Consider the following 21,538-nt stretch of genomic DNA (forward strand, 5'->3'; position numbering starts at 1 on the left):
ATTGAAGGAATTTCTTTAGGCATTGATTCATAATACAGAGGAGGACTTTGGTAGCATGTGATATTACTTCTTAACAGTTTCTACATACGCCACAACAGCTTTGACTTGGTGCACTGCTCTCCTTTTGTTTACTGCTGCATAATGCATGACCAAAATAAAACTGGTCTCAAGCTGATTAAAACACCTCTTTTAGTATGATTGTTCAGTGTACTGGTGAGGATTTTCGGATACACAATGTGAGTTCACATACCAAAATAGGTTGAACATGCTTGTGAAAACTGAATATCCACATGACTAATATCCACTTTATTCAGAAACTAAATGCAGTTTGTCTGGAAGCCGTAACTCATTCACATCAGAAAACCTGTAAGGATAAAGAAGCAGGCCCTTTCTGATAATTTTCTGACATAACTGGCATCGTAGTTTGTTGGACTTTCCCACAGGCTATCGTTCGTTTGAGCAATGTTTTCTTTTGTTTGTTCTCATTTCAGAAATTTTTCTACTGATTGACTTGTTGTTTACATTAACTCGTCACAAAAAAGAAATAAATAGCTTTTACGTTGCTTTTATTTCTTCCATCCACAATTTCCAATCACATTACATCAGTTTTACACATTTTTATGAAGTTATGTGTTTTGTGGCTAATTCTTGTTTGGTCGTATCTTAATAACTAATTTGGTATGTCATCACAAGGAATAGATTTCAAACAATAAAGAACAAATTAAGAAGTACAAAAAATTGTTTTATTAAAATAAATTATTGATCACAAATTGGCTTCTTGTGATGTATAGAAATTTCATCTATTGTTTGAAGCAGTGACTTTTACAAAATTTGTAACATAAACATTCTTCTGAAATCTCATACAAAATATAGTTAAGATAGGAATTCTCCAATAAAGGAATTAAAAATCAAGAAAATGCATGCAAAAATTTCAACAACTATGATACCATTTTCATGTATTTGCCTGAAATTCTTTTAGAACAAAAATAATTCTTATTCCCTTATTTGAGTATTACATGACAACAAAAATGAGCAGTACCTTAATTGTGCTGAAAACTGCAAATGGAAACTATCATATGATCAATAATTATGTTAAAGTAAATCTCAGTCTTCAAAATTATTTATTTATCTTAAAGCTACACTCCAAATAACTTGACAGTCTTATGTAAATTGCCAGTCTTAGGTTGTACGTGATATTCCATAGGAATGTGGGGGAAGAAATCATAGTATTCAATCTTAAAATATATGTCATGTAACAATGCCATATCTGACAGAAATTTCAACAGTAGAAACTGGGAAGGAGAAAGAAAGCATCAACAAGGTATCCTTAACAGTTGAGTATTGTCTAGCAGTTGATGCAATCAAAACATTTGTAAATAGAATAATCTTTACCCAAACATACACCTAATATCAGACATAATGTGAAATGTGTTATGCACAAACTTGGCACACAAGCTCATCCAACTACAGCACTGATTTGTAAGAACACTGTACATAGAAAAAAGTGAAATGTCACATCACAGCATAAAAATATCACAGTAATAACACACAACCATGTAAGGCAGAAACACATAACTTATTTTTTAAATGGCTACTTCAAATATTTAAAAAAAATAGTAAGTGAGCATTTAGAACAACCCAAAGGGACTGTTTGTATTTTCAATCCTAAAAATAAAAATTTGTTTATATATGAGTACACTGGACATAAACAATCATCTCTTGATTTAGAATCAAGAACTGAATGTAAATGAGAATTTAATGTCCATGAGATCAGACAGTTATTAATCTAATAGAAAATCAGTCCTTCACAGAAGGAACAGACAGGAGGAGGAGGAGAAAAATAAGTTACTGGCACAAACAATTCTTGGTGGTGGGAAGAAAGAGACTGTGAATTTCGAAATACCAGTCTCTTGCAGAAGTTTACGTAAATTTTAACTTACATAAGTACATGAAATTGCAGGTACAGTGGAAAAGAACATTAATTCCTTGAGTAATTCATATACTAAGAAATGCCCAGCATTGAAAATATTGTCAACACAATAAAAAAAAGTACTCTCCGACATCAACAGTAACATTGTGTCTCCTTAGAATTTATAATACCAGAGATCAAAGGCATTACACCTCTCACATCAAATAAATTAGGAAAAAAATGTGCATTGCATGTTCACCTCTTCTAACACACTTCATTTACCTCAATTACTTTTTACTCCTAATACTGAAAATGCAGCACTGCTGCAGTAGACATTTACGTTGCTTCACTGAGGAAACACACAAACAACAACTACAACAACAATAACAAAAATTTAATGACTCTATTCTTAACCAGACTGGTTAAAACAAGATGAAACCAATAAGACTTATAATCTCTCAAAGCTCTTCAGTTAATTAAATCAGGATTTTTTTTGCTTAATGGTTGCAGTTCTTTTGTACATCATTCATCTAACAGAAACAATAGACATTGAAGGCACATGTATTCATGGGAACTTTAGAAAGTTCTAAATATCGCTTTCTCATGATCTGCCAGATGTTTCTGGACTACTAGTTACACTAGTACAGGTGCCATAACCATGGTCTGGTGATTCAGTGAACTTCCTCTTCCTTTCTTCAGCTGCCTTGTTGGTAGGTTGATTCAAGTGGTATACACTGAGGACAAAAATTTCAATGATCATCAACATAACAATTGAAACTAGTGGCTAGTTATTCTGCTGCCATTCCAAAGGCTTGATCTAATTTTGAATTTTAGTTGTAGAGCACCATAAATGGAAATGATTCTAAATCACAAGGGTATTGCATGACATTGTTATTTTCAAATGTAAGTTATACAAACTAAATTTGACAGATTCAGTTGCACAAGTCAGGCTATACACGTATCATAGCCTTAATACAACAGCAGTGATGCAGCACTGTGTGTACACCTATGTCAGTGTGCTAAATGCTATAGTGCTTGTTTAAACATCACAGCTATGATTCTTCTACTACTATTACAGTTCTGTGCTTCTAGAGAAAAGGTAAAGAAATGTATGTATCTGAGTGGCATCTGTTCTGTTGGACAAGTCCTCAATATCAGTGTGAATGCACAAATATCATAGAAACTCCTATGGGAATCAGGATTTATGAGTAGAGTATTAATGGATGAGGGTTGGTTGGTTGGTTGTTTGAGGTTTAAGGGACCAAACAGCAAGGTCATCAGTCCCTTGTTTCAAATGTGGTCCATTCCACTAATGTGACATCTCAGGAAAGGCAGAACAATAAAAAGGAAAAGACTAAAAACGTAAAAGGGCAGTCATGTTGTCAACGGTAAAACAAAATGAGGGAAGTCAGCAAGAGAACGAACCCAACGCTATGCTGAAGCAGCATAGGCAAGACCACCTGTGACTTAAAAGGTGCAACCGCTAGAATGTAGAAGTACATATGGGAAAAGGAGACTAACCAAACTTTTCTTTTTTTTAAAAGAAAAGGGGGGGGGGGGGGTAAAAACAGAGTAAAAGGGGAAGAAAAGAGGATTTCGGTCAGGGAGGTGAATCGGGAATCTCCAAACACTGCTTACAGTGGGAGACACCCAAACACTCACCGCCCTGCCCCAATACCAGAGAGAGATATAAAACTGAGAATAAAAACAACTTTCCCGGAGGAAACCGAGAACCAGAGAGACCATCCGGGACTCGTCAGCCAACATCAAAGGTAAAGTGTGGGGGAGTCTGTACTTAGCATGCAGAGCCAAAAGAAGGGGGCATTCAACCAAAATGTGGACTACTGACTGGAAGGCTCCACAACCACAAAGTGGGGGTGGCTCATCACGCAAAAGAAAACCGTGGGTCAGCCTGGTATGGCCAATGCGGAGACGACACAGTGTGGTCGAGTCCTTTCGGGAGATGCGAAAGGAAGAACGCCACGGGCCTGGTGTCACCTTAATCGCACAAAGTTTATTAGACAGGGGAGTAGCCTCCCAAGAATTGGCCCATGACTGGGCGAAGTGGGATTTGACGTGAAGCCATAAATCCGCTGCAGGAGGGGTTACAGAAAACGGGGGGGTAAGTGACTGCTCCTCCAGCCAAACGATCAGCGAGCTCATTATCCGCGATACCCACATGGCAAGGGACCCAAAGGAAGTCAATGGAACAAGCAGCACGGTGAATATCAGTGAGATGGTCATGGATGGCAGAGACCAAGGGATGGCGCAAAAAACACTGGTCAATAGCAAGAAGGCCACTCATCAAGTCCGTACATAACAAAACGCAGTTGTGTTGGGACTGTTTAATAAAGGTAAGGGCCTGGGAAATTGCCATCAATTCCGCAGTAAACACCCCACATGTAGGTGGCAGCAGATGATTTTCCGTTCCGACAGAGGACGTGAAGGCATACCCCACATGATCAGCAGATTTAGAGCCATCAGTGTAAAAAACAACAGCATCCCGAAACTTCCATAAAATTTGGTGGAAAAACGAACGGAACACCACCGGGGGGGATGGAACCATTTGGACCTCGGCGGAGATCCATCTGAATTCGAGGCCGAGGAACTAACCAAGGGGGGGTGGAGGGGAGGCAGCGAGGAAGACAGGACAAAGAAGGAAGCTGAAAATCACGGCAAAGAGACGCAAGGCAGAGCCCAACCGGTAAATCCATCCGAGGGCGGGAGTCGGGTGGGTGACGTCCATGGTCTGGGAACAGGATAGAATAGGAAGGATGAGTGGGAGAGGAACGGATAGCGAATGCATAAGACACCAGAAGCTGGGACCGCCGAACTGAAAGGCGGGGGGGGGGGGGGGGGGGGGGGGGGGATCCCAGCTTCAACCAGGAGACTATCAACAGGGCTAGTAGGGAAGGCACCGGTGGCCAAACGGATACCACGATGGTGGACTGGATCCAGCACGTGCAGTGTGGAAGGAGCAGCTGAACCATAAACTTGACAACCATAGTCCAAGTGAGACAGAACTAGAGCACCATAAAGACAGAGGAGGAGGGAATGGTCCGCACCCCAAGAGGAGTGGGCAAGGAAGCGAAGGACATTGAGTTTACGGAAACATCCTACCTTCAGACGTCTGATATGGGGCAGCCAAGTGAGCTTGTTGTCGAAAAGAAGACCCAGGAAACGAAACTGTGGGACCACAGACAATCATTGTGCATCGAGGTAGAGCTCTGGATCAGGGTGGATTGTAGTACGGCGACAGAAGTGGACCACCCGCGATTTTGAAGGAGAAAATTGTGACCCGTGTGAGAGGGTCCATGCAGAGGCACGCCGGATAGCTCCCTGGAGCTGCCGTTCTGCAGATGTCATCGAGGAGGAACTAACCCAAATGCAGATATCATCCACATACAGGGCAGGGGCGACCAAAGGACCGACAGAGGCCACAAGTCCATCGATAGCAATGAGGAAAAGAAGGACACTCAAGACAGAACCCTGTGGGATGCCCGTCTCCTGGGTCCGTGGAGAACTAAAAACAGTACCAACTCAAACTCTGGATGGCCGATGGAACAGGAAGTGGCGGATAAAAATTGGGAGTGGGCCCCGAAGACCCCACTGATGAAGGGTAAATAAGATGTGATGGCACCAGGCCGTGTCATAGGCCTCGCGGAGGTCAAAAAACACTGCAACCAAATGGCGGCGCTGGGAAAAAGCCTGCCGAACTGCGGATTCCAAGCGAAGTAAATGATCGATTGGAGACCGTCCCTCTCGAAAGCCACACTGTTTAAGGGGACAATAGATCCCGAGATTCGAGGACCCAATTGAGCCGACGGGCTACCATCCGTTCAAGTAACTTACAAACAACATTGGTCAAACTAACTGGCCGATAGCTGTCAACAGATAGGGGGTTCTTACCAGGCTTAAGGACAGGAACTACGATGCTATCCCTCCACTGAGAAGGGAAGTCACCCTGGAGCCAGATATGGTTAAACACCCGAAGAAGATGTTGCCGTTGTGGAGCACTGAGATGTTGAAGCAGTAGGTTATGAATGGAATCTGGGACAGGGGCCGTATCATGAGAAGAAGGTAGAGCAGAAAGAAATTCCCATTCAGTAAAAGGTTCGTTGTAAGATTCTGACTCACAAGGGATAAAACATAAAGTGGAAGCTTCAGCCCGCTGTTTCTGGTGAAGGAAAGCAGCTGGATAGCAGGCTGATGCTGATGCCACTGCAAAATGGGTCGCAAGATGTTCTGCAAGAACTAATGGGTCCTTACAAAGTCCATCTGGGAGGTAAAGGCCTGGGAGGGTGGACTGCCGATGGCAATCTTGGCGAGGGCGAAGTGTAGCCCATACCCGTGACAGAGGGACAGTAGAACCAAGGCAAGAAACGAATCGTTCCCAACATATCCGCTTGCTCTGTTTGATTAAATAACGGGTTTTAGCACGGAGGCGTTTAAAGGTAGTAAGGCTGGCTACGGATGGGTGCCTCTTAAAGTGTTGCAAAGCTCGATGGTGATCACGGATGGCAATGGCAATGGCCATACTCCACCACGGGACTTGCCGGCGACAAAATGGTCCAGATGAGTGCGGGACAGCAAGGTTAGCAGCACGAACAATCGCGTCAGACATGTCACGTAGGATGTCATCAATACAACCCGACAAAAAGGGAGAAAACACGACCTGTGCAGAGTATAGAGGCCAATCGGCGCGTTGGAAAGACCAACGAGGTAACCTGTCCATCGGGGAGCGGGAAGGGAGCGAGATAATCAATGGGAAATGGTCGCTATCACAAAGGTGGTTGTGTGGCGACCAGTGTAATGAAAGGAGGAGAGAGGGAGAAGAAAGAGAAAGATCAATGGCAGAAAAGGTACCATGACCGGCACTGAAATGAGTAGGGGAGCCATCATTAAGAAGGCACAAGTCGTGGTCTGCAATAAACTGGTTTATAAGAAGACCTCGTCTAGATGGAAAGGCACTGCCCCACAAGGGATGATGACCATTAAAATCCCCAAGGAGGAGGAAGGGAGGAGGAAGTTGCTGAAGCAGGGCAGTTAAGGCAGCAGGTGTAAGAGTCCTGTCAGGAGGGAGATAAAGATTGCAAACCGTGACCGCAGAGTCTAGGTGGACCCTAACAGCAACCGCTTCCAATGTAGTTTGAAGAGGAAACCACGTGCTAGCAATGTCTGTACGGACCAACGTACAAACACCACCAGAAGCCCGCAGGGGTCCGACCCGATTTCGACAGAAAACACGGAACCCATGGAGAGTCGGTGAGTGAGAAACAGTAAAATGAGATTCCTGGAGAACCACACAAGCTGCAGAGTAAGACGAAAAAAGGGATTTCAATTCCGGAAGGTGACTATAGTATCCATTACAATTCCATTGGAGAACAACAGAACGATGATTTAAATGGGGGCTGAACACGCTAAAGCCAGTCATACCGCCGGGTCCCCACCCATCACCAACAAGGAGGGGGCAACATCCATGAACGACAGGTCAGAGTCCGGTTGTGAAGTCGGGGAAGGGACCTCCGGTGACACCAGAGGCTCTTTGTCCCGGGACTTATGTTTCTTCTTCTTTTCAGGCTGAGATCGAGGAGGGCCGTGTGGCATAAAGGAGCCAGCTGCAGCAAGATCAGGAACAGAAAGAGACCGGGCGACCTGGGGGCCGACAGACCACGGTCGTCGCGCGGCAGCAGACTTTTGGCCTGGAAGGTGCTGGGAAGGGGCATCCTGGGAGAGGCGCCCTTGACCGGCAGACGCCGAAGGAGTGGGACACTTCTCCGGCAGGGGAGGGGGAGCAGCGCCCAGAGGAGAAGGTGTGGGAGCCGCAGGGGTGGGGGGGGAGGGGGGAGGAGAGGGGTCCGGGATGGGGGTAAGGAAAGGGGAGGAAGGGGTGAAGATGTAACCAAGGCGTAACTAGATGTCATGGACACAGGGTGAAGACGTGCATATTTCATACGGGCCTCTGTGTAGGTTAAACGATCGAGGGACTTATACTCCTGTATCTTCTTTTCCTTCTTATATACTGGGCAATCTGGTGGACGTGGAGAATGACTACCATGACAATTAACACACACAGGAGGGGGAACATAGGGACTCCCCTCATGGAGTGGAAGTCCACAGTCACCACAGAGAGGGGCCTGTGAACAGTGGGAAGACGTGTCCAAAACGCAAGCACTTAAAACACCTCATAGGAGGTGGGATGTACGGCTTCACATCACATCGATAAACCATAATCTTAACTTTCTCAGGGAGGGTATCCCCTTCAAAGGCCAGGATAAAGACACCAGTATCAATGCAATTGTCTTTAGAACCCTTCTGGACACGCCGAACAAAGTGAACACCCCGTCGTCCGAGATTGTCCTGAAGTTCCTCATCAGTTTGAAGGATGAGGTCCCTGTGGAAAATCACACCTTGTACTAGAGACTGGTGGGGGGTAATGGACACACGAATTGTGCCAAGATGGGTACAGGCACGAAGGACCGCAGATTGGGCAGCTGAAGCAGTTTTGATCAGCAACGAACCCGACCGCAACTTGCTCAGTGAGTCCACTTCGCCAAACTTGTCTTCAATGTGTTCCACAAAGAATAAAGGTTTGGTATTGGTGAAAGTATCTCCATCAGTCCTGGTGCAAACTAGATAACGGGGGAAAGGTTTCGCCCCTAGCCGACGGGCTTGACCCTCTTCCCAGGGGGTAGCCATGGAAGGGAAGACCAAAGGGGCAAGAGAAGAAGCACTTGATGAATCAGTTCCACGCAGAGAGACAGCCGCAGAAGAACGGCCAGAGTTCTGGACCCGTATGTGTTTCATTTGCATAGCGTCCGCCCTGGTACCACCCACTCCGATCAGGGGCTCTCCTCACGGGCGCCACCCAGCCACAGCAAGGGCCGCCTGGCATGGTGGCCATTGCCGGGAGTTCTGATGCTCCAGGATGACGAGCAACCACTCCAAGGCATGCATGAGGTGGTCACAGCTCAGGTATCAGAAGTGTGATCCCTGTGTGTTCAGGGGGCTCAACCAAAAGGGTACATAGCGACCCCACCACACGGGCTGGCTACCGTGCTGGCTATGCACCCTAGCATCAGACAACGACGTGAAAGAAAAGGTGGAATGTACTAGGAGGGCGCACGTCGGAGACACTAAGTAAGGTGCTCTTCCCCAAATGGCTCCCACTACAGAGGACAAATTTTGTAATGGAGGTCAAACCCCAAAGGAGGACCAAGGAATGCCAAAAGGAGGAGATGATTACGCAACAAAGCCGGATTGTAAAACCAACAGAACCAGGAGGACAGCGGGGACCAACATAAGCAAGGACACCAAGAGAGGGAGAGGAGAGGGCAACGGGAAAGGGGAAAGGAGGGGAAGGGGAAGGAAATGCAGCCCTGGAGAGAAAGAAGGCTGCAATAGCTTGGGGCCCCGTGCTCGCCACGCACGTATCCACAAAAGAGTTGTGGAACCCCTGGGGGGAATGGATGAGGGACGCTGCATTGCAGCGAGCTGTAAGTTGAAAATTTGAGTCAGTTAGGGACCATGTTTAGATGGCCAAGTGGTTAAGCTAATAAGAAATGGTAAATCTGGGTTTGAGTCCTAGGCCAGCACAAATTTACAACTTTTGCCATTGTATTACCACAATGCCATGTGCAGCTAGCTGCCATGATTTCCCAACCATCCTTTCCCTTTCCTACATTTCATGTTACATAAATGTTAGAGAGATATGGTTACATAGTTAACAAACTAAGAGCTCAGATTGTTTTCTCTTATTTATTTGTGAGATCACTTGGAAAACATTATGTATAGGCCATCTATGTAGAGACTATCATGGCATTTTCATTTTTTGTGCCAGACAAGCTCATGGTGTAGCCTAGTAAATAAGCATACACATTGTGACAGAACTGCTGACTTTGGTGACTACAAATCATTTAATTTCAATGGCAATCTTAATGAGGTATATTTGTGTGCAATCTTTTTACAGATCTCTAGTCAACGTACAAGTAGCAGAAAATGATAATTCTGAGAAAGTTGCTGCTAACTACCCAGCAAAGCAGCAGCTTTTTTGCTAGTTGTACTATTTTAAGATACGGTCTTTATTCATACATAGATCAGGCCTGGCCAAATAGTGCTCCAAGGACAGTGGCATGTAGGCTGAGGGGTGAAGGAGGGAGAGGACAATAATGGCCACACCTGGACGCTGCCAGAGTTGGAAAATAACCTCGTTATACACTGAGCAGTACGTGACAGTAATACTTGCATTAAATTAGATTTAAATTCTGCATTAGGAGTACTATGGCATCTATTCACTTGTACAAAAAAGAAAAAGTGGAGAATCTGCTCATTCAATACCAAAAGGAAATTGCCTTGCGTTTCAAATTGTTTAAGGCCAAGCACAGGACTTAATATGTCATAGCACTATTATGAGCTGGTGAAACATTATTAGAATGTCATTACAATGCCAGCCGCAAAGACAACACGATGATGCACTTGTTTCAGATGAGCGATGATGAATGCCGGCTTAACTGAACATAGCCATTAGGGAATAAAACTAAGCGTAAGTAGAATGGTGACAAAATTTTTTATTGTCTTCCTCACGAATTATTTGAATATTTTAACTGACTTAATGCAAGGGGAGAATAATTTGGTAACAGATGTGGCAGATGAGACTCATGCTATCAAATAAAAATTAATCCTGTGGAAAAATCTGTTTTAAGTTCATGATATGAAACATTTCCCATAATTCAAGACAGTCAATTATAAATCAGATATGGCTGAATATGTTTCAGTAATTGGAACATTTCATGATGAGTTCTCACAGAAATTGCAACACACTGCACGACTGAAGATGGATTTCAATTTATTTGTTAGATCATTTTTGCATTTTTCTGCTAATGTACCTTATTACTTTTGACTTTAGATGACAGGTATACAGTAGAGCACGCAACTCCATAATCTTTTTGTCCAATCCAGGAATTTACTACAGACTTTATAAAAGGTTACCTCAAGAGCAATGCTCTCAGCTACACAGACAAGCAGCTAAGTTATTTTAATGTTTAGTTTGACAATGAGTGTGAATTTTTCTTCTTCTCTCATGAAACTGACAAGGTCCTGCAACGTTAAGAATATAATATGCACAACCTCTTGTGTTTGACTGTATCGCGAGCCATAGTTCCAGAATTATTACAAATTCTAAAATCAAAAAGTGGGTAAGTTTATATGCTTATAGGTAATACTTTGATAGTTCTGATCACTGTGTTGGCATTAATATTGCATTTATTTAATCAAGCAATAAAAGTAAATGCTTTGGCAGAAAAGCAAAAATTTGAAAATAGATACATGATAAACATCTGCTTATAAAAGTATGCTGCAATATTCATCTCATAGTTGCCTTTTCAGGAATAGTCTCATGAGGGCAAAATAAAACCGAAACTCATCACAATGACACTAAAAAATTGAAACTGTTGTGGTGGTTTGACTAAATATATAATAATGACTATATATATAACTGTATGAAAGGAAAATTCAGTTGAGAAAACTAACAAATTATGAGACAGCATTGCTGTCAATTACTTACTTTAAGGAGGCGGAAATATATAGCACTGCCAATACACACACAAAAAATAAATGTGACACACTATCCAGCTTTTGGAATTAATTGTTCATTTATCAGAGAGAAGAAAAGGAAGGGCAGGTGATCAAGATCCTAGAATGAGGAGGATTCACTTCTAGTAAGGACAGGGGGTCCTTTTCAAACTCCACCACAAAACAGACTTACCGCATTATAAGTTCCATACACGGTTTCAGATCACTGAGGCGATACTGCGTTACTTCTAGAAGTCCAGGTGTCCATTTCTCAGAGAGACGAAGTCTTATTCGTGCTAGAGCAATGCATGACCCAGCAACAAGAGATGGATTAAAAAGATGAAACCCTGGATCTGCAATACAGAAAGAAGTACAGCTATGATTATAAAACATTAATCACACTATCCCAGTACATAAGAGGGAAATGGGCAGAGGGATAGAGGGGTTAGAATAGGCGGAGAGAGGGAGGGGATGGGTGAGAGATATGGGGAGGGGACGGGGAGAGAGGAGGAGAAGGAAAGGGCGAGAGAGGAGGAGAAGGAAAGGGCGAGAGAGGAGGAGAAGGAAAGGGCGAGAGAGGAGGAGAAGGAAAGGGCGAGAGAGGAGGAGAAGGAAAGGGCGAGAGAGGAGGAGAAGGAAAGGGCGAGAGAGGAGGAGGAGGAAAGGGCGAGAGAGGAGGAGAAGGAAAGGGCGAGAGAGGAGGAGAAGGAAAGGGCGAGAGAGGAGGAGGAGGGAGGGCGAGAGAGGAGGAGAAGGAAAGGGCGAGAGAGGAGGAGAAGGAAAGGGCGAGAGAGGAGGAGAAGGAAAGGGCGAGAGAGGAGGAGAAGGAAAGGGCGAGAGAGGAGGAGAGGGAGGGCGAGAGAGGAGGAGAGGGAGGGCGAGAGAGGAGGAGAGGGAGGGCGAGAGAGGAGGAGAGGGAGGGCGAGAGAGGAGGAGAGGGAGGGCGAGAGAGGAGGAGAGGGAGGGCGAGCAGATGGGTGAGAGGAGGAGCAGTTTAGGTGAAAGGAGGGAGAGACGGAGAGGGGGGAGGGGGAGAACGAGGGAAAAGGGGGCGAGGTGGAGGGGACAGAGGGTAGGAGAGGGGGGAGGGGGAGAGGGGGAATGGGAGGAAAGGGAGGGAGGGAGGGAGGGAGGGACTGAGAGAGGGGGAGGGGAAAGGAAGTGAGTGGGGGGGAAGGTAGTGGGAAGGAAGAGAGAGAGAGAGAGAGAGAGAGAGAGAGAGAGAGAGAGAGGGGGGGGGGGGACGGGGGAAGGCAGCAGGTGGAGAGTGAGAGGGAGGGGGAAGGGAGTAGGAGGAGAGTGAAGGGAAGGGACTGGGGGGAGAGTAAGAGAGAGAGGGAAGGGGAAAGGAGTGGGAGGAAGGGGGAGGAGTGTGAGGGAAGGGGAAGTGAGTGAGAGGTAAGGGGAAGTGAGTGAGAGGTAAGGGGAAGTGAGTGAGAGGTAAGGGGAAGTGAGTGAGAGGTAAGGGGAAGTGAGTGAGAGGTAAGGGGAAGTGAGTGAGAGGTAAGGGGAAGTGAGTGAGAGGTAAGGGGAAGTGAGTGAGAGGTAAGGGGAAGTGAGTGAGAGGTAAGGGGAAGTGAGTGAGAGGTAAGGGGAAGGAGGAGAGAGGCAGGTGAGAGAGAGCGAGGCGGATGGAGAAGGGAGGCGAGTGAGAGAGGTAAGGGGAAGGAGGAATGGGCGAGTGAGAGAGAGGGAGGGAGGAGGAAGGTGGTGAGTGAGCAAAAGGGAGGGGGAAGGGAGACTGAGGCAGAGCGAGGGCGGAGGCGTGGCGGAGGGGACAGAGGCGTGGCGGAGGGGACAGAGGCGGGGCGGAGGGGACAGAGGCGGGGCGGAGGGGACAGAGGCGGGGCGGAGGGGACAGAGGCGGGGCGGAGGGGACGGAGGCGGGGCGGAGGGGACGGAGGCGGGGCGGAGGGGACGGAGGCGGGGCGGAGGGGACGGAGGCGGGGCGGAGGGGACGGAGGCGGGGCGGAGGGGACGGAGGCGGGGCGGAGGGGACGGAGGCGGGGCGGAGGGGACGGAGGCGGGGCGGAGGGGACGGAGGCGGGGCGGAGGGGACGGAGGCGGGGCGGAGGGGACGGAGGCGGGGCGGAGGGGACGGAGGCGGGGCGGAGGGGACGGAGGCGGGGCGGAGGGGACAGAGGCGGGGCGGAGGGGACAGAGGCGGGGCGGAGGGGACAGAGGCGGGGCGGAGGGGACAGAGGCGGGGCGGAGGGGACAGAGGCGGGGCGGAGGGGACAGAGGCGGGGCGGAGGGGACAGAGGCGGGGCGGAGGGGACAGAGGCGGGGCGGAGGGGACAGAGGCGGGGCGGAGGGGACAGAGGCGGGGCGGAGGGGACAGAGGCGGGGCGGAGGGGACAGAGGCGGGGCGGAGGGGACAGAGGCGGGGCGGAGGGGACAGAGGCGGGGCGGAGGGGACAGAGGCGGGGCGGAGGGGACAGAGGCGGGGCGGAGGGGACAGAGGCGGGGCGGAGGGGACAGAGGCGGGGCGGAGGGGACAGAGGCGGGGCGGAGGGGACAGAGGCGGGGCGGAGGGGACAGAGGCGGGGCGGAGGGGACAGAGGCGGGGCGGAGGGGACAGAGGCGGGGCGGAGGGGACAGAGGCGGGGCGGAGGGGACAGAGGCGGGGCGGAGGGGAAAGAGGCGGGGCGGAGGGGAAAGAGGCGGGGCGGAGGGGAAAGAGGCGGGGCGGAGGGGAAAGAGGCGGGGCGGAGGGGAAAGAGGCGGGGCGGAGGGGAAAGAGGCGGGGCGGAGGGGAAAGAGGCGGGGCGGAGGGGAAAGAGGCGGGACGGAGGGGAAAGAGGCGGGACGGAGGGGAAGGAGGCGGGACGGAGGGGAAGGAGGCGGGACGGAGGGGAAGGAGGCGGGACGGAGGGGAAGGAGGCGTGACGGAGGGGAAAGAGGCGGGAGGGAGGGGAAGGAGGCGTGACGGAGGGGAAGGAGGCGTGACGGAGGGGAAGGAGGCGGGACGGAGGGGAAGGAGGCGGGACGGAGGGGAAGGAGGCGGGACGGAGGGGAAGGAGGCGGGACGGAGGGGAAGGAGGCGGGACGGAGGGGAAGGAGGCGGGACGGAGGGGAAAGAGGCGGGACGGAGGGGAAAGAGGCGGGACGGAGGGGAAAGAGGCGGGGCGGAGGGGAAAGAGGCGGGACGGAGGGGAAAGAGGCGGGACGGAGGGGAAAGAGGCGGGACGGAGGGGAAAGAGGCGGGACGGAGGGGAAAGAGGCGGGACGGAGGGGAAAGAGGCGGGACGGAGGCGAAAGAGGCGGGACGGAGGGGAAAGAGGCGGGACGGAGGGGAAAGAGGCGGGGCGGAGGGGAAAGAGGCGGGGCGGAGGGGAAAGAGGCGGGGCGGAGGGGAAAGAGGCGGGACGGAGGGGAAAGAGGCGGGACGGAGGGGAAAGAGGCGGGACGGAGGGGAAAGAGGCGGGACGGAGGGGAAAGAGGCGGGACGGAGGGGAAAGAGGCGGGACGGAGGGGAAAGAGGCGGGACAGAGGGGAAAGAGGCGGGACGGAGGGGAAAGAGGCGGGACGGAGGGGAAAGAGGCGGGACGGAGGGGAAAGAGGCGGGACGGAGGGGAAAGAGGCGGGACGGAGGGGAAAGAGGCGGGACGGAGGGGAAAGAGGCGGGACGGGGGGAAAGAGGCGGGACGGAGGGGAAAGAGGCGGGACGGAGGGGAAAGAGGTAGGGTGAAGGGGAAAGAGGTAGGGTGAAGGGGAAAGAGGTAGGGTGAAGGGGAAAGAGGTAGGGTGAAGGGGAAAGAGGTAGGGTGAAGGGGAAAGAGGTAGGGTGAAGGGGAAAGAGGTAGGGTGAAGGGGAAAGAGGTAGGGTGAAGGGGAAAGAGGTAGGGTGAAGGGGAAAGAGGTAGGGTGAAGGGGAAAGAGGTAGGGTGAAGGGGAAAGAGGTAGGGTGAAGGGGAAAGAGGTAGGGTGAAGGGGAAGAGGCAGGGGCAAGCACGAGCTGCAATATGGTAGGGGGAGAGAAATTACATGGTGGGGCGAAAGGGTATATTACGGGGAGAGGTGGAGAGAGGGACAGGAAAAGGGGGAGGAGATTGGGGGAGAGGAGTGAGAAAGGGAGAGGAGGAGAGTGCGGAGGAGGAGCGGAAGAGGGAAATTAGAAGAGATCGATGGAGGAGCGATAGAGGGGGAGGGGAATGAGATGCTGATGGGGTGGGGATGGGCTGGAGAGGGCACCGTGATGGGGAAAGCAAGGGTAGGAGAAAGCAGAGAAGGATGTGCATGAAGGGCGACAGCAGGGCAGGGGAGACTGCAGGACAGGGGATGGAGCGAATGAGGTGGATGACAGGGAAGGAGACGAGGGGGGCAGAGAGGGGACGAAAGGGGCAGATGGGGGACGAGGGGGGCAGATGGGGGACGAGGGGGGCAGATGGGGGACGAGGGGGGCAGATGGGGGACGAGGGGGGCAGATGGGGGACGAGGGGGGCAGATGGGGGACGAGGGGGGCAGATGGGGGACGAGGGGGGCAGATGGGGGACGAGGGGGGCAGATGGGGGACGAGGGGGGCAGATGGGGGACGAGGGGGGCAGATGGGGGACGAGGGGGGCAGATGGGGGACGAGGGGGGCAGATGGGGGACGAGGGGGGCAGATGGGGGACGAGGGGGGCAGATGGGGGACGAGGGGGGCAGATGGGGGACGAGGGGGGCAGATGGGGGACGAGGGGGGCAGATGGGGGACGAGGGGGGCAGATGGGGGACGAGGGGGGCAGATGGGGGACGAGGGGGGCAGATGGGGGACGAGGGGGGCAGATGGGGGACGAGGGGGGCAGATGGGGGACGAGGGGGGACAGAGGGGTGGGAGAGCGAGGTGGAGAGGGTTTTGGTAAAGATGGTTTGGGTAGAGAGAGAGAGAGAGAGAGAGAGAGAGAGAGAGAGAGAGAGAGAGAGAGAGAGAGAGGGGATAGTAGAGTTATATTGAGTCACTTTGATATGAGGTGGTTTTAAGTAAGAGGTTCATTTTGATGAATTTCAGGCAGGTGATAATAATAAATTTATTTTAACGTTTCTGTGAAAACACAGTGAACTAGCTGACATGATTGTATTACAGATCATCTTTACATAAACATGACACACTGAGTTACAGACAGGCACAATGAAAAAGACACATTTAACACTGGTTAAAGCCTTGTGCGGAAATGAAATCACACACATTCACACATGCATGAATACAAGCAGATGAAGAGGGAGAGAGTGGATGATGGAGGGGGGATGTGGAGATGGGAGTGAGAGGGAGGTGAAGAGAGGTCAGAGAGGGAGGTAGAGACGGGACAGAGAGGGAGGCAGCACTGAGCAAAATTCAAAAATTCAAAAATTCAAGTGTCACACTGAATGAAAGTAGCAATGTGGAGTGGAGCGAGAAAGGGGGAGGGACAGGGAGTGGTGAGAGAGAAGAGTGAGGTCTGTCAGAGCATGCAGGGACTACATGGCAGCATGACAAAGCTGTCAAGCGGAACATCGGGAGGCCGTTGGGCAGAGCGGTGGTGGGGAATGGGGGGAGTAGAAAAGGGGAGGAGTGGGGAAGTAAAATGGCAGAGTGGCACACAATGAGAATGATTGGACATAAATAGGGACGAGGTTATTGGACAGAGTGAGCAGAAACTACTGTGTGGACGGTGTGAAAACACACATGTACTGGTGATGAAGGCCAGAATGGTTCTGGGGGAAAAGGATGTGTTGCAAGAATAACTCCAATCTATACACTTCAAAAAAGTGGGTGGTGGAGGGAAGGATCCAGATGACCCAGGTTGTGCAGCAGTCACTGAAATCAAGCATGTTATTTTTAGCAGCATGTTGGGCAACAGGCTAGTCTACTTCACTCTTGGCTACAATTTGGTGATGGACAGCTGGTTGTTGATCATACCTATATAAAAATCTCTGCAATGACTGCAGCAGAGCTGATGTATGGCATGGCTGCTTTCACGGACTGCCTGGCCTCTGACGAGGGAGGATAAGCCTGTGACATGACTGAAGAGCTGGGTGGGTAGATTGGGCAGGTCTTGCTCCTGAATCTTCCACAAGGATATGATCTCTGTGGCATGAGGTTGGGATTGAGAGTGCCATAGGAATGGGCTAGGATGTTGCTGGGGTTGGGTAGCAACATATCATTTCAGGAGGGGTGGAAAAGCTCTTGAGTAGAATGTCCCTCATTTCTGGCCATGACAGATAAAGCCATGATGAAGGATGTGGATCACTTGTTCTTGTCCGGGGTAATATTGTCTGGTAAAAGGGTACTCCTTTGTGGCTGGTTCTTCAGGGGGGCAGAAGGGATCAGGGATGTGCGGAGAACTGGCATGACAAATCTGTTTGTGGACTAGAGCTGGGGGATGGGGTCTGCCTATGAAGGCTTAGGTGAGACCTTCAGCAAACTGGGAACTGGAGTTCTTTTCACTGCAGATAAGTTATTCTCAGTTGGGCAGGCTGTATGGGAGGGACGGCAGCTGGCAAAATGCAGGTACTGTTGGCTATAGGTGAGTTTGATGTGGACAGAGGTGTGGATGGAGCCATCAGACAGGAGGTCAATGTCCAGAACAGTAGCAATCTGGGTGAGGAGGGCCAGGTAAAGGGGACTGATGAGGTGTTGAATTTGTGAAGGAATGAAGATAGAGTGTCTTGGCACCGAGTATATATATGACGATACCATCAATGAACCTAACACAGACCAGATATTTGGGGTTTTGGGAAGCTAGGACGGTTTCCTCTAGATGGCCCATAAACAAGCTGGTTTAGGAGGGTGCCATGCAAGTGCCCATGGCTGTGCCACATGGACTTTCCATAGTTAGATACTCTTCCTGTATGTACAACAACACATATTACTTACCAAAATAGAGAAAAATAAATATTCAAAATAAATGCCATAAAAATTTCAGAATTTAAGTGAAAATGTTACAAACTATTTTTGAAATTGTATGACTGACATATTTGTGTCATTTGTGTAAAAATGTAGTTTGTTAAGATATGTTAACACCGTGTTCACTGATGTACAACTTTCTTATAATCTCGTCACACTGGAAGACACAAGAAAAATCTGTAAAATACTGGTATGCCAGAAACACTAAGTACCAGTAACATCTATAGTACAGTTCATTAACGGAGAGTGTAAAAAGCTCAAATGAAGAGGAAAATGCAAATGCCTATGCCCATAATTGCAAATATACAACATCAGTTCTAAAAGTGCTTCATTTTATTAATCCACCAAATGGGACTGCAATAAAAGTGAAATTTAAACCATATCTGGTAATTTTGACAGTGTTGTTCGGTAGGAACAATGTTGTTTAACTATGAATGATAATGGAACAAATCTCCAAAACATGTCTTTGATTAATTACACAAGTGTTCCTTAAATCCCATACAGAATGACAACCTTCAGCGATGTGGGACAAGTCAAACAAGATATCTATTAACAAAAGACTGTGTACGCCATGACGATTTAGGTTGGCACTAGTCAATTTTGGTTGACCAGTCTGCTTTGTCCGTATAAGTGGAAGTTCTCTGAGGAGTAAAGGGGTTTATGTGAGGAATGACAGGGCTTCGAGAGCCTGATGACTGGTGGTTGTGAGGGGAGAGAATGGATGTATAGAGAGACTTAAGCTTTTAAGGATAGCGGAACACTGAGTGAGTGTATCATTGCTTTCTTGATACAAGCTAGGCTGGCAAGAGCTATTAGAATCATGCACAGAGGAAGTAAGAGGAATGCTGACTCAAAGCAGAGAGCAGTGCATTAACATGTCTCATGTGACCAGATAAATGAAGTATCAATGAAGTCACTGGGCTAATTGAAAGTTTGTGAAAGATACTGCCATTTGCCAATATTATAGACTCACCAGCTTAGTCAAACATTGCTCATCCTTGTGGTTAAAGCATTGTCTTCTGTGGATTGTGCAGCCTCTGACTTTGAGACTAAATGGTTGCTTAAGTGTGCTGTGCTGAAGAGTTTCATGAATTGGGAGTTGTCACTAATTACGCAATTAGTTCACATTCATTTATGTCTGGTTGTTTATTAATCATACTGTAAAGGCTGCTTACAGGATGTAGTGATTCGAGAATTTCTGTGTAAATTCTAGAACCAATCAGCCTTCTACAATCTTGAACACACGATATTCTGGACATGAGTGTGGGATGGCAGAATCCTACCTACTGCGCGTCACATGTTTGTGTGAGCAGGTTTAAAATCAGTCGCAGGAAGAAAGTAGACGTGGCGGACGAACAGCACCGACAAGTACCTGTGGGGCAATCCATAGATGTTTTAGTGAGTGTGTAAGGAAGAACCATGGAGTTTATACACAGCTCTGTGCTTATTGGGTCATTGAATATTGTTATTAAAACAAAGACAGTTGAAAAAGAACTCCTGAAAACTCTTGACATAACCTTGTTATAGGCAAGACTTATTTTCTGATTTATGTTAAGAAAAGTTCTGGTGTCAAAGCCAACTTTCTTTTAACTGTAATTTAATTTGTTTCTGATGTTTGACTGTATGAGGGACTTACCGGAAGTTGTATATTTATGTTGAAAGTGAGAGTTTTATGGTGTATGGAAGTCAAATACATCGTTAATTGATGAAAAGCAAAGTTTGTATGTCTACTTATTTCATAAGTAGAAAAAGTCTAAAAATTCCTGTACCTAGTGTTATTCAATGGAGAAGAAGTCAAGAGGGTTTCCAGCAGCCGGCTATTCAGTAAATAAGAGTGGCTACAAATTCCCAGTACGTCACCTCGTAAATAAGTGGAAGGTGGTTTGGGGGAATAAACCGAAATAACCCAGATTCACACTCACACTTTAAGTCAGAAATGTTAGAAGGGACTGTGGTGTCAAGTGCCTGCAGTTGAAGTTATTTGCTTTCTAAAATTATTGCTATTTCTGAAATCTGATGCCAAACAGTTTCAGGTGTAAGAGCTGACACTGTCTTGCATTTATGTGGGCTGTGGCAGATGGAGAGAGCATATCACTGGATAAGGTGTGTGGTTTAGTAATAGCTGTGACATTACAAAAAGGGAAGCAATGTCCCATTTCTAATTTTATCAAAACCAATGTAAGTGAACACTAAGATCATATGGGTCCACTGAGTCTTCCGTAAGTCCTAAACAAAATTTGTATATTCACTTGTATATTCTGCTAAGCTTAGTGGTAATGGATTTGGTTATGCTTATTCTGCCTCGTGTGTAAGTGTGAAAAGCTGGCAGATTACTGGTTTAAGTAACATTAAGCAAACCAACATTTCTAAGGGAAAATAATAACTGAAAGACTTGCCTAAAAGGTTCAGTTTTGAAGATGTTAAATTGTAAATTTTACTATCAGTATTGATATGGTTGTAACATGATTTTTTAAATGGTGGTTTCCTCAAGGAAATAATTTATTTGGAAATTTTTACACTGTACTGGATAATTGTATTGGAAGTAGTTGTTGGATTATAGTGACCAAATCTGGCATGACTGTGTAATTTTAAAATAAATGTTTGAAGTGTTAAGACTGTGTCTACTGGATCAATTGCGCCACCCTTTTCCATTGTGGCTCAACTACCTGTAACAATGGATACTTAATCTTCAAGTTTATGCCAGCTAAATTTACCCACGTAAATAAGAAGAAAGCTGCTCTATTTACAAAAAGCTGCCACTTTCCGAGTTACATTAAATAATTTCTTTTTATCTCCTACTGGAAGCTTATTATTTAATTACATAAAATATGAAAAAAGCAACCAGTCTCACTGCTAGTGTGGATGTTTGGATGTGCATATCCCTACTTCGAAAACAGCAAGAGCTCAAAACCTAGTTTTAACTGATTTATATTACATTTGTGTGTGTCACGCAACACTCCTTTATTGTTAAGTGGTTGCCTTTCCCTTATTTACTTATTTTTCCATCCAGAAATTTCCATTATTGTTTAATATTTAGTTGATTAAGTTCGTATTATTCAAATAAAACTTTTATATACGTCTGTAAATTCACAAGCCTGTATACACTCAACTTATATTTTACCTAACAGAAATTGTCAATTAAGGAATTAAATTAAAATTTAGTGACTGATTACATTGTGTTTGTTTATTTGTAG

The 21,538-nt window shown here is 47.7% G+C and overlaps 1 protein-coding gene across 2 annotated transcripts in view; it reads right to left on the minus strand.

Annotated features, from left to right (window-relative positions):
- Positions 1-570: 570 nt before the first annotated feature.
- The window catches only part of LOC126172546 (cyclin-J), a 69,241-nt gene continuing 48,273 nt past the window's right edge, over positions 571-21,538 (minus strand). For both annotated transcript variants that reach the window (XM_049920891.1, XM_049920893.1), the window contains exons 5-6: positions 11,673-11,832; positions 571-2,643 (exon numbers count right to left, since the gene is read on the minus strand). In XM_049920891.1, the coding sequence (XP_049776848.1) occupies positions 2,511-2,643; positions 11,673-11,832 (293 nt within the window). In that variant the 3' untranslated portion in view covers positions 571-2,510. The remainder of the gene's footprint in view (positions 2,644-11,672; positions 11,833-21,538) is intronic.

This window comes from Schistocerca cancellata, chromosome 1, assembly GCF_023864275.1.
Source record: "Schistocerca cancellata isolate TAMUIC-IGC-003103 chromosome 1, iqSchCanc2.1, whole genome shotgun sequence".
In the NCBI taxonomy this organism is placed as follows: domain Eukaryota; kingdom Metazoa; phylum Arthropoda; class Insecta; order Orthoptera; family Acrididae; genus Schistocerca; species Schistocerca cancellata.